This window comes from Gallinula chloropus, assembly GCF_964237585.1.
Source record: "Gallinula chloropus genome assembly, contig: HAP1_SCAFFOLD_195, whole genome shotgun sequence".
NCBI classification, from domain to species: domain Eukaryota; kingdom Metazoa; phylum Chordata; class Aves; order Gruiformes; family Rallidae; genus Gallinula; species Gallinula chloropus.
The window spans coordinates 156,507-168,569 of NW_028168065.1; the positions used below are offsets into that span (position 1 = coordinate 156,507).

Below are 12,063 nucleotides of genomic sequence, written 5' to 3' on the forward strand. Positions count from 1 at the left end.
TAGGGATATCTCAAAGTTTAGCAATTTGTATGTTATATAAATGAACTTTGTCTGGTTCCAGCCCTGTTAAGAGGGAAATTTGCCATTAGTTGCGTTGGGAGCTTAAGGCTTGAATGCAGAGAGTGCCTGTTTGAACACTTGGATTATTCTGGTGTTAAAGAAAATTTATCTGAATTCAGTGCTTCTACTTTAGAAGCAAAAAAGACATTGTTTTGGTGCCTTAATCATGAGCTTAGAATATAAATGATAGACATGAAATCCCTGACATTAGGTTTTGCAGGTACCATTTACTCTTTGGTAACTGGGGCAGCATTGTGTTCGATACCATCATCCTGTGTTTTTCAGGAGAGCAGCTCTTAATGGCTGGAGAAGTCTTCAACATCAGACCCTTGCAGCCATATGCTGTCACTCTACAGTTGCTGCAGGGGAAGCCTACGTGTGCTAATGGAGATGCCAAAACTGATCTAGGTCATATTCTAGATTTTACCTGTCGACTCCAGTATTTCAAGGTGAGCCATGTTTGCACAAGTACTGGCGGTGTTTCTGCCAGAGTGATGGGATTCTTGGCATGCTTCTGGAGCCTAGTTAGAATGCACAAGATCTTTACTGGCAGTAAACACCTGTAAGCATTTAGAGCTCGGTGTTACAGGTGCTTATTCTACCAACCTTCAACACAGTTCTCTAAGAAAGACGTTGATTCTGCCATGTGATGTCATCTCTTCAGCGGTGCCCTCTAGGGTTTCTGTGACAGAGCCTTACTGGGTGCTAATAGGCATGGGGAGGCAGGAAATATTCATTTCAACCTTGCATTCTTTGACAACACTATGGCTAGGCCAGTGTATACAGATGCATACATGCATGTGTGTGTAAGTCCTGTCCCCTTTCTCACCTTTAACTGTATTGGAAAGTTTAAAAAAACCCAAACCAAACTAACAAAACCATCAGTTTTAGAGATGAGTGGCCCAGAATTTCTAGGAAAAATGCCATTACAGAACAAATGTAAAATGGCCTCAGATAATTTTTGTCTGGAACCAGTTTGATATTTTGTTCTTCTACCAAATCAGTGAATTACAAAGACTTTTGCTGAGTAGCTTTTTTAACACTGCTTGCTACAGGTCAGTGTCTTTTCAGCCCTTTTATTACATGAAGAATTTCCTTGTAACTGTGTGGTATGTTCAAAGATGAAACGAAGTAGTGGTTTGGGGAAGGTGCACTGGAGGGCTTGGGAAGTTTAGAAAGCAAAACCGCAGCTCTACTGCTATTCCTGTGGATCTTCAGTTGCCTTTGCCATCCTCTGTGTGTAGAACCTGTTGTTCAGAGGATTCTCTGGGTGGAGAAGAACATATGATTTAGAAAAATATTATATACAGCGTATTATTTAGAAAAATACTTGAGAGTTTCTGGCCCTTCTGAAAGCTTGTGAGTGGGAGCCTTCAGAGTTTATAAGATATATGTAAGACCAAAAAAAAACCCCAAACCTTAAGAGATTTCTCCCAAAATTTTATTCACAGCAACCAGAACTGCAACCGCCTGCCTTTTGCACTGGTGCCATGTGCTCTGGCCAGAATGCTATGGGCACATGGGAAAACTAGATGCCTTTTTATGAGATGGTCTAATGCTTTCTTCAAACCCATCTTGTCAGTGCCTTGGACTTCATCCCCTGGCTTTGATTGGAATGTGCTTCTGTTACTCCTCGAGAGCTGAATGCGTGTGGCTTCTTCTCTGGGCTGTGATTTGGCAAGGCTGTGAGGAGCGTACCTTTCACAGTCCCTCTCTTCCTTCCCATTCTCCAGCCTGGGTTGGCTGCCAGTGTTTGGGACTCCCTCCCTGTGGATCTAAAATCATTCTGACACACTCAGCTCCTGCTTTAAGACCTTTAACTTTAATCTGGGTGATGATAAGGCTTAGGGATCTTTCTTCCATAAGGTCATTTGGATTGCTTGTGAAACAATGGGCTTTCACCAAAGATGCAGGTAACATATTTTTAGGGTGCTTGTCTTTAACAGGAAATCCTGGTGCCAGAGGCCTCTGAGTTTGATCAGTGGGAGCCAGAGGATACAACTTCAAGCTGTCCAGTGACAGCAGTTATCCCAACTTGGAGAACTTTAACAACCTTGGATATGAGTCACAACAGCATCTCTCAAATTGATGATTCAGTGGTAAGAAATCTTTCTTCGTTTGTGTGTGGGGGGAAAGAATGGCTGGTCTTCTGTGTCACATGACTCAGCAGGGATTTTGCAATTTCTTCATGTATCTCTCTTCTGAAAGATTTCCCCTTGCACTGTCCGTGCTTGAGCTCCACAAGGTAATGATGTGGAGATCAATGCACTGCTCAACTTACTCTGATTTTTAGTTCTGTAATCTTTATCCAGGGTTCTGTGTAATACAGACAGGCCTGTTTGATGAGCTGGAAAGGCCTCTTAATGAGTTTGATCTGTAGTTAGTGGGGCTAAACTGGGGGCAACTTGCTTGTCTTCAGTGAGAACCCAGGTTTCAAATGCAAACGTGACCGTGCTCATCAGAGTATTCTGGTTCTCTCACGAGCAGGAGTCTGCACTCTGGCTGCACTAGAATGGGTGCAGAACGCTTTTTACTGCTGAAAGCTGAGAAGAGGGTCTGTGCCTTGGAGAGTTCCTGCCCTTTGCCTGTTAGTTGTTAGTTGGTTGGTGAAGGAAGTACAGCCAGGTTTCTAAGCTAAAACGCATTTAACATGTGCACCTTTTCCCTTCTAGAAATTAATTCCCAAGATCGAGTTCCTGGACCTGAGTCACAATGGGGTGTCTCTGGTAGAAAACTTACAGGTAAGGGATGCTTTTGAAGGTGATGTTTGCCAGGCTGCCCAGGACCTTCCAAGACAGAATCCTTTTGCTAAAGGATTTTGCCACTCATCTTGCAGAGAAGAGTTTAAGCCCAAATAGCTTCCTAGCATCAAGCCCTCGTAAGGGTGCATTTCTTACTTGCCAACACTGACATGCAACATGTAGTTCTTCACTAAATCCAGTCGTTGCTGGCTGTGTCAATGGCTTGGGAAAAATAGAGTGGAGGAAGTTCCCTTTCCTGCAGGCTTAATCCTGTGTAATGAGCAAGTTCGTGTTGTGTTTGTCAGCTGGGCAGCATCCAGCATGAGCAAATGGACAAGCCTTTGATATGGTTCAATTTTAGCAAATTGGTGTGTGACCTGGATTTTCTGTGCTCTCGTAGCATCTTTACAACCTTGTTCACCTGGACTTATCCTACAACAAGCTGACATCGCTGGAAGGTGTTCACACAAGACTGGGAAACATCAAAACTCTGAATCTAGCAGGAAATCAGCTGGAAAGGCTGTGTGGTCTTAACAAGCTGTACTCTTTAGTCAACTTGGATCTGAGCAACAACAAAATCGAACAGGTAACTACTGATTTTAGTGTCAGATTGCTTTAGAACACAAGTGATTCCTGTTAGAGGGTGAAAGTGCAAATAAAGTGGCTGGAGAGAATTTTTTTTCCTGGTTACTGTTTGTATGTAATTTAGTCAAGAAATGCTTAGACTGTGGTGGTGTTCTCATTTAGCCAATCTGTGTATTCATCCTTTTACTGAAAAACTTTCAGATTGATGAAGTAAAAAATATAGGAACCCTCCCGTGCTTAGAAAAGGTGGTGTTATCCAGCAACCCACTGAGCATCATCCCTGACTATGGGACCAAAGTACTGGCTCAGTTTGGGGACAGGGCTTCAGAGGTATGTAAGAACAGCTTTTTCTTTCTAAAGCCTGGTAAGGAAAGTTGTGTGAATGCTCTACAAGCCTGAGGAGTTTTTAGTGGGGGTTGGAGTACGTCTCTAGAGAATGGAACCATGTATACGCTGCTGGGTGTGCTCCTCAGATCTAAGGGAGAGCTTGCCCTGCTTTCACTGGGTAACAGGGTGTTCCTGTTGGAAGGTGCCTGTGCCAGTGGGGTGTGGAGCTTCCCAAGCCCTTCTGAGTTTGCATTCAAGTCATGAGGTCTGACGTGGTCATTACCTTGTTTACAGGGTTACAGACATGCACAGCATCTGCATCAAACTATTTATTTATGACATAAGTAACAATAAGTTACAGAGCTGCCTTGTTTTCTGTATTTCTGGATGTTTTTAACATTTTTAGGTCTGTCTGGATAACACTATCACCACAGAAAAGGAACCAGACACAGTGGAAGTGCTGAAAGCCATTCAGAAAGCCAAGGAGGTGAAACACAAACTGAGCAGCTCTGATAAAAAGGTGAGTTGGGTGCTGTGAGAGCAGAACGTGCTGGGTACAAAAGAAGCCTGTGAGTCCTCTCCAGATTGGCTTTGAGCAGAATTCCTTAAACTCACTTCTCATGGAAGTGTGTGCAGTGTTTGTGCTTTACTGCAGTGTGAGGTTTGAACATCACCTCTTTCTCCTATTTAGATTTCAATGCAGTTTCAGGATGTTCCTTTTTCTGCTGGCTTGGGATAGAGGAAGTGGGAGGAAAAGAGAAAATGGCCTAATGGTACACACAATAAATATGCAGCTGACCTCAACAGCTGTATTTTCCATCTTATACAGAGAGTGCTGAGGTGTGAGATCAGTGCTTGTGTTGCAGAGGACTGAAATGATTTTCCCAGACTTTCTTCTTGCGAGTATTGAGCAATGGGAAAGGATCAGAAGTCTGAATTGTCCTGTTCTCCTGTCTGCTGTGCAGTGGGTTAATCTTGTTCTGGAAATAAGTTGTATTATCAGGAGCTGTGATGCCCCTGCAGCCTAAGAATCCTGTTGTCGTTGTGGTTTGTGAAACTTGCTGCTGGTTTTGTCAGTGCAGGGATCAGTGATCAGAATGACTTCTCTAACCGAATTCTTAGTGGAATTCTGCTTAGTGGGAAATGGGAACTTGAGAGGGTGTGAGCACCAACGTGTGGCACCCCTCAGAAACCCAACACATTTGGTACTAACGTTCTTTTTACTCCAACTGGGAAATCTTTGTAGACTTAGTGCAGTTCAGGTTCTGACGTGTCCCGTGTGTTTAGGATTTTTCTTTAATTATTGCCTACTTTCTTTATTAGATCAGTGAGGACTCCAGGCTCACCGCTGCCAGCTCCAAACCAAACTGTTCTTCTGTTCCTGTTCGTCCTTCCTCTCCCTCTCTGCCTCGTCCTGTCAGCTCCAGCCAAGGTAATCATGTATATATCCTGCTGCTGGGCTGAGCCTCTGGGTTCTGCGTCTCTGGGCTGCACTGATGTACCTGGATGTTCTGTGTAGGGATATGGGGCTTATCAAGTCAGAGCAGACAGACCCGGCAGCTTTGGCGTAGTGCAAGTGACATGTGACCTGGCAAAGCTGACCTGATGTTCACTGTGGTGTTAATTAACTCGAACAGTTGGGGCACGGGGATGCTTTTACTGCAGAAAGCAGCAGCAGAGGACTGTATCTCTCTTGCTAGTCTAGATACATGCCTTCATGGGAACTGTGGCATCTGTAGACACGTTCTAAAACTGCTTCTCTGCTTGTTGGTCTGCACAAGGGGAGCTGGAGCATCTGTTCCATTCCTGCTGTTGGCAAGGGCTGTGTTTCTGTCAGGCCAGAATGGAGGTCAGAAAAGGAGATGAGTAAGAGGCAGTTCTGGAGTTTGGGTTCAGACTGAGCCTGTGATTTCAGCACACTGTTGTGTTCCACAGCACCTGCTGACCTTACCTGAAAATCCCATTTCACTGGATGCTTCAACCAAGGGTACCCACTGCATTAGAACGTAGAACAGTGGCGTGTCCTGCATCTTCTGCAGGGGCCCGTGGGTCTGACTGACTGGGAAATTCATGTGTGTCTGAGAAGAGATAAAGATGCTTTTGCTTTTGCCTGAATGAAAGCTTAAAATGCAGTAGGGTGTATCTGGTTGGGGACGACTTTGTAACCATTTAGAAAAGTGATGACAGTCTCCATAATTTGGGGCGAAACAGCTTACTCTTAGCAGTGAATTGGTGGGTGGGGGAAGAGGTCTTTGGAAAGAGTCTGTTCCTGGCATTTCTGCAGAATCAGTAGAGGTCTTAGATCACTCAGTAAAAATGAAGTGACAGCGTTTAAATTAAAGGAGAAGCAATTTAGATGCAGGTTTAGTTGCTATTTATGTGCTTGAGTTGCCTTTGGAGCCCTTCTGGATAACTTTTCACCTCCAGGTGAAATGCCAGGTTCTCCCAAATTAAGCCAACGCTGGCTTTAAAGCATCAAGCATTGAAGTTGCAGGAGTGAGACAGCCTGGCTATAGGGCAGCCTGGGGTTTTATGCAGGGCTAGCTGTAAAGATGCATGCTAGCAGTGGCTGTGACTGTTTAGGTGTTACTTATTGATCAATCATCTTTTTCCATTATTGCAAATGTTTAAGGAGCACATGAATCTTGGAAAAAATACCAAGATCTTTCTGAACTACTTGGGAATTTTACAGGAAAACTGGTGTAAGACTGGGGTTACTGACTGTGGTCCTTTTCCATAAGATTCCTGTAGTAGAGTCTTGAGGAAGGGCTTTTATATTTATAAAAACAAATATAAAAGTGGGATATAAATATATAGTGGGATATTTATAAATATATTAATATATAGTGGGATAGCAAGGAGTAGGACAGGATTAGGACATTCCTCAGCTTTAACAACAGAAATGAATTCTTTGCTACATACCTAGCTATCAAGGGTTGTTTTCAAAATACTGATTTTGAGAAGTCTATTTTTAAAAAAATGGAGCTATGCTAGGCAATTTATTTCATTGTTAGACCTGAAATCAGGAATAATGGAATTCATTTTCTGATGCACTATTTCTGTGAATTGTTTTCTCTGCAGTTTCTCTAGACACCATCTGTTTCACTAGCATTTTATTCAACTTAAACATGTCTTCCAAATGGCTTATGGCAAAGATTAAACATATATAGAGAAGAGAAATCCAGAAATAATGCTGCCCTGTTCTGGTTTTCTTGTCAATTTGAGTTTCCTTCTGGCTAACATGGTTGCTTTGTTCAAGCAGTAAATCTCTCTTGTGCTTCCTCTGCCTGAGAGATGGTTTGGTGTCATCTACTAAACTTTGCCATCAATCCAGAAAGATACAGGCAGGAGTTCTTATGCCTGAGGAAGAAGCTCACATGCAGTGGCTCCTGCAGCTTGGAAGGCCAATGGTATCCTGGACTCCCATCAGAAAAGGGGTGGCAGCAGGGACAGGGAGGGGATTGTCCCTCTCTGCTCTGCCCTCAGGAGGCCCCAGCTGGAGTCCTGTGTCCAGAGCTGGGGCCCCAGTACAAGGAAGATGTGGGACTTGTGGAGAGGGGTCAGAGGAGCCACGGAGATGATCAGAGGGCTGGAGCAGGGGCCCCTACAGAGAGAGGCTGAGGGAGCTGGGCTGGTTCAGCCTGGAGAAGAGAAGGCTGTGGGGACCTCATTGCAGCCTTCCAGTCCCTGAAGGGAGCAGAGAAACAGGAGGGAATCAGCTTTTTGAAAGGGCAGACAATGGCAGGACAAGGGGGATGGATTAAAGCTAAAGGAAGGAAGGTTTAGGACAGATATTGGGGGGAAGTTCTTTCCAGAGAGAGTGGTGAGGGGCTGGAAGGGGCTGCCCAGAGAAGGGGTGGGTGCCCCATCCCTGGGGGTGTTCAAGGCCAGGTTGGCTGGGGCCCTGGGCAACCTTGTGTAGCTCCAGGCCTGGAGGTTGGTGTCCCTGCCTGTGGCAGGGGTGTTGGAGCTCTGTGATCCTTGGGGTCCCTTCCAACCCAGCCCAGGCTGGGATTCTGTGATTGGAATTCTGTTGTTTATTTGCACGTACATTGTACACGCGTGAGCGGGCCGGCTCGAGGTAAGATCATTTCCTTGAGTGGCATTTGAGGGACAGGACCTTCTGAGCCAGGTTAAAGGTTTTACAGATCTTCTGCTTGTTTGCTTGACGCCTGCAAAAATGGGAGTGAATGCTGTGAAGCTCACAGACTGCTCTGCTGTGGCTTTGCCAGCCTGGCAATGCTTTGGTAACACTCAGGGCAAGTTTCAAGGAAATGGACCAGTTCTGTTAAAACTAAATCACATGGAGAATTCTCACACAAGATGTTGAGATTTAAATTGGTGGTTAGCTTAAAAAATGAGCTTTAGCAGTCTTCAGTGCACCTTCCAGTGCACTTATGGATACTAAAATTGTGCCTGGTTTTGTTCTGTCCTGGCTGTTCTGTGAAGAGACCCTGCAGCTTTAATGACTGATGGTCACATTTTGATGATGCAATCTTAATTCTAGTTGTTTGACAGACACTGTTAGACATTCATTTTGGTTTTACTTCAGCAATTTTAAAAGGTCTTTGTATTTCTTCTAGAAATAATTTGTGAAGAAACAGTCCTAGCCAGCAGTCTTTTGCAATCTGGTAGTTTGACTCCTACAGACTATACAGTTCCCCAGAGATATTTTGAAATACCAGACTCTGGATGTAAAAATCAGATAATTGCTACACTTGTGTTTATTTTATGGCAGTTTTAATGTGGTAGTGTTTGGTTTTTTTGCAAGCTAATTTCTGATATTAAACTTATGTTGTTATAGTAATCCACAGCAAAGGTATTTTCATTCTCTGAGCTGTTATAATTGAGAAAGGAGGTAGCCCCAAATTTGAGTGGTGGGTTTGGTCCACCTTGTACAGTGAGTGCATGATCTGAATTCACCAGAGTTGCAGAGAATTGTCGCTGTCAGGACTGAGATGTTTACCTGGCATTAGTGTCTCATTCAGTGTGCTCTGAGATGCTGAACTGCTCTCTGAACTGAGCAGTTCAGCACCTTTTGGAAGACAGGTCTCTTCCTCAGAGAGTGGAAGAACCTTCTCTCTGGCAATAGGTGTTGGCCTAATTGGTCTCCTTCAAACTCCAGCTGTTTAACTTCTGCGTTGTGATGTCATTTTTGATATAGGAAATGCCCTTCATATGCCTGGCTTCAGGGCATGAGACAGCCAGCCCTGAGGGACTCTGCCTCTGCTGCCAGCGTGGCTGGGCTTTCTCCAGGGCCTTTGCCTTTTCGCCTGGCTGTGCGCTGCTGCTGAAGTCTGTAGTGTGCTGAAAGGCCTACAGGCCACATCTGTTCTCACTGCGTTCCTGGCTGCCTCAGAGTGCCCAGCCTGAACTAAAAACCTGGTGTGTCAGCATCCTCACAGGTCAGCTGTTCAGCTGCCCACGGGTACAGCAGTCAGGACTCAGCAGGGAGCTGCTGGCCTTAAAAAGCAGGAGCCAACGTTGACTTTGCTTTTCACTTCTGCTGAAATCTGGCAGCAGCTGCCACTGCCTGATGGTTCTTTGTTCCGTAGGCACCTGCCTCTCTGTTGGATTCCTGTAAAGCACATGGAAGTGACCCCAGATGTGGTAAGTGAGACTTCTGAGCTCTGGCTTAACCCCCATCAGCTTTTTGAGTCCCAATAGTGGATGGTGCATTTCAAACCCGGCTTTAAGGCAAACCAGTGTGTCTGGTTGCACGCTGCCTCTAGTTGTTTTCAAGCGAAATCAGTGGTAAGAGTATAAAGTCTTTGTAACCTTTGAACCCTGGAATAAAGTCAGTGGCTTCAAGCCAGTGATTTGCAAAGTGCCTGTTGGGTTTGGGAAATGGAAGATGAGCTGAACACTTTATTTTTAACTTCTGATAAATTGCACACTCCCAGCCTCTCAACCAGTGGCTGTGCACAGTATGAAGATCACAGAATCACAAGGTTGCAAAAGACCTTTAAGATCATTAAGTCCAACTGTTCCTGTCCCAAGCTAAACCAGATCCCTGAGCACCTCATCTACCCTTTTTTATAAACCCATCCAGGGAAGGTGACTCAGCCTCTCCCTGGGCAGCCTGTGCACAGCCCCACAACTCTGCCAGGGAAGAACTTTGCCCTCCCATCTGCTCTGACCCTGCCCTGGCACAGCTTGAGCCCATTGCCTCTTGTCCCATCTCCTGTCCCCTGGCTGAAGAGACCATCTCCCACCTCTCTGCACCCTCCTGGCTGGGCAGTGGAGGTGGGGAGAAGGTCTCCCCTCAGCCTCCTCTTCTCCAAGCTGAACACCCCCAGCTCCCTCAGCTGCTTCTCAGAGGATTTGCCCTCCAGCCCCTTCCCCAGCCTGGTTGCCCTTCTCTGGACTTGCTCCAGGACCTCCATGTCCTGTGAGGAGCCCAGAACTGGACCCAGCACTCGAGCTGCAGCCTCACCAGCGCCCAGTACAGGGGCACAATCACCTCCCCAGACCTACTGGCCATGCTATTTTTGATCTAACAAATTAAATAGTTACTATGTACAGACAAAACAATGTATAGACACAAGATGATCTGAAAGCATCTTGAAAATTCAGTGGCAGGACAAAGGAATAATATGAATTAGGAATATTTCTATCAACTAAATGCTGTAAATGTATAAAAGAAATACAGAAATGAATACAACTGCAACCTATGCATTCTTGACTATTTAGGATGTTTTATGAAATTAGGCTGATGTAACTGCAGTAACAAGATTATACCTCAAAGTTCAGAGCAGCAGCAGCAGCACCATGAGCTGTAGGTAGCTGTGACTGTTTTGAAACTCAGGCTCGTACTTTGCCTTGTTATCTCTTTTGCAGTTTGGATCCTTCAGAGGAAGAACAGCGTGCAGTGCCTGACCCCTGTAACACTGTCATCTTGCCTTTTCATTGTATGTCACACACTGCCACAAACCAAGATTTTACCCAGCACCTTTCTGCCTTGATAGTGCAGACTGTGCAGAGTTTCCCCCCCCCCCTCCTGCTTTACAGAGGAGAAAGGGAGCCCTCTGGGTGACACCAAGACCACAGACAAAGAAGATGGTTCTTTTGAAATGGGGCTTCACGAAGGAGATGAGACTCCTGAGTTCAGCACTACTTCAGATCCTCGGCCCTCTGACCAGGGAGCAGTGGAGAGTGTTGCAATAGTCAAAATTCTCTGGAGTTTCTCTATTCACATTCGTAAAGGCCTCAAGCAGTTTGCTTCCTGTTTGGTTTTGACTGAAGATCTGCCAGCTGTGTTTGAGATGCCTTGTCAGGAATTGAGAGGAAATTGCCAGCACATCCCTTCTGCCTTGAAGCTGGTGCTGTCTTTTCCATATACTGATCTTCTGGAACTTGGCTTTCTCCTGCCAGAAATCTGTTTAACCCTGAAGCTGACAAATGGTGACAACTGCTTGTTTGTTGTTTCAGACCCCCAGAACCTGCAAGACTTTTATTCCTGTTTACACATGCGTTGCTCTCAACAGTACCCGTCAGTGTTAGCAAGCTCCCTGTTGTACTGTGGACCAGCAAAGCTCCAAGAGTTTCTCTGCCAGCTTAGGGAATTGAATTGCATTTCAGCAGATGATGTTGAAATAAAAGGTTGTTTCCCAACATACCTTGTTTATGGGAAGAAAACCTGTGTCCAGGAACTCCTGCACCAAGTCCTGTTTCTCTGCTCCCTTCAGGGACTGGAAGGCTGCAGTGAGGTCCCCCCACAGCTTTCTCTTCTCTAGGCTGAACAAACCCAGTTCCTTCAGCCTCTCTTTGTAGGGGAGGTGCTCCAGGACCATTTGTCACATCTTAAAGGGAGGGTGATGAGGTTGGAGAAGTTCAAGTTGGAGCTCCACGTCAGCTTTTCAGAGCAGCCCCTCGGTGTGCCAGTACTGTGCCCTGAGAGCAGCGTTAAATATGTGTGTGTTTGTATCAAGATGACCACATTAAATTTAAGCAGAAAGAAATGGCAATTTAACTGGCACAGATACACAAGGCTGAGATAATCTCTAAAGGTTTGAGGCTGCTATTAAATTTGTTCCTCCTTATTAATTTGTGGCCAAGAGGATAATGAAAAACCAGCGACTCTAAAGTTGACATAAAGAGTAAGAGATATACAGTTGGCGTGGGTAATTTTATGCGCTGTCAAAGTGCAAAGGCTTTGCTAAATGTATGTAGGCAAAGATACACACTGTCATCTTAATGAGCAATTAAAAGATGGACTCCTAATAATTGAATCACGACTCTTGTCACATCTGTATTTGTTTAATATCTCCAGTTTTGGTTGAATCTGGGTTTGAGTTCCTATTTTAATCAGGTCTGATTTAGGTTCTCGGTTCAAATAACTAAAAGTGAT

The 12,063-nt window shown here is 45.0% G+C and overlaps 1 protein-coding gene across 1 annotated transcript; it reads left to right on the forward strand.

Annotated features, from left to right (window-relative positions):
* Nucleotides 1–345: 345 nt before the first annotated feature.
* On the forward strand, nucleotides 346–11,824 carry LOC311204844 (nischarin-like). Its single transcript, XM_084281185.1, is given in 11 exon segments — nucleotides 346–509; nucleotides 2,007–2,159; nucleotides 2,733–2,801; nucleotides 3,202–3,387; nucleotides 3,588–3,716; nucleotides 4,120–4,233; nucleotides 5,037–5,145; nucleotides 8,297–8,418; nucleotides 9,269–9,327; nucleotides 10,554–10,698; nucleotides 10,700–11,824. Coding segments are annotated over 11 exon segments (1,986 nt in total). The 5' UTR covers nucleotides 346–359; the 3' UTR covers nucleotides 11,450–11,824.
* Nucleotides 11,825–12,063: the final 239 nt, after the last annotated feature.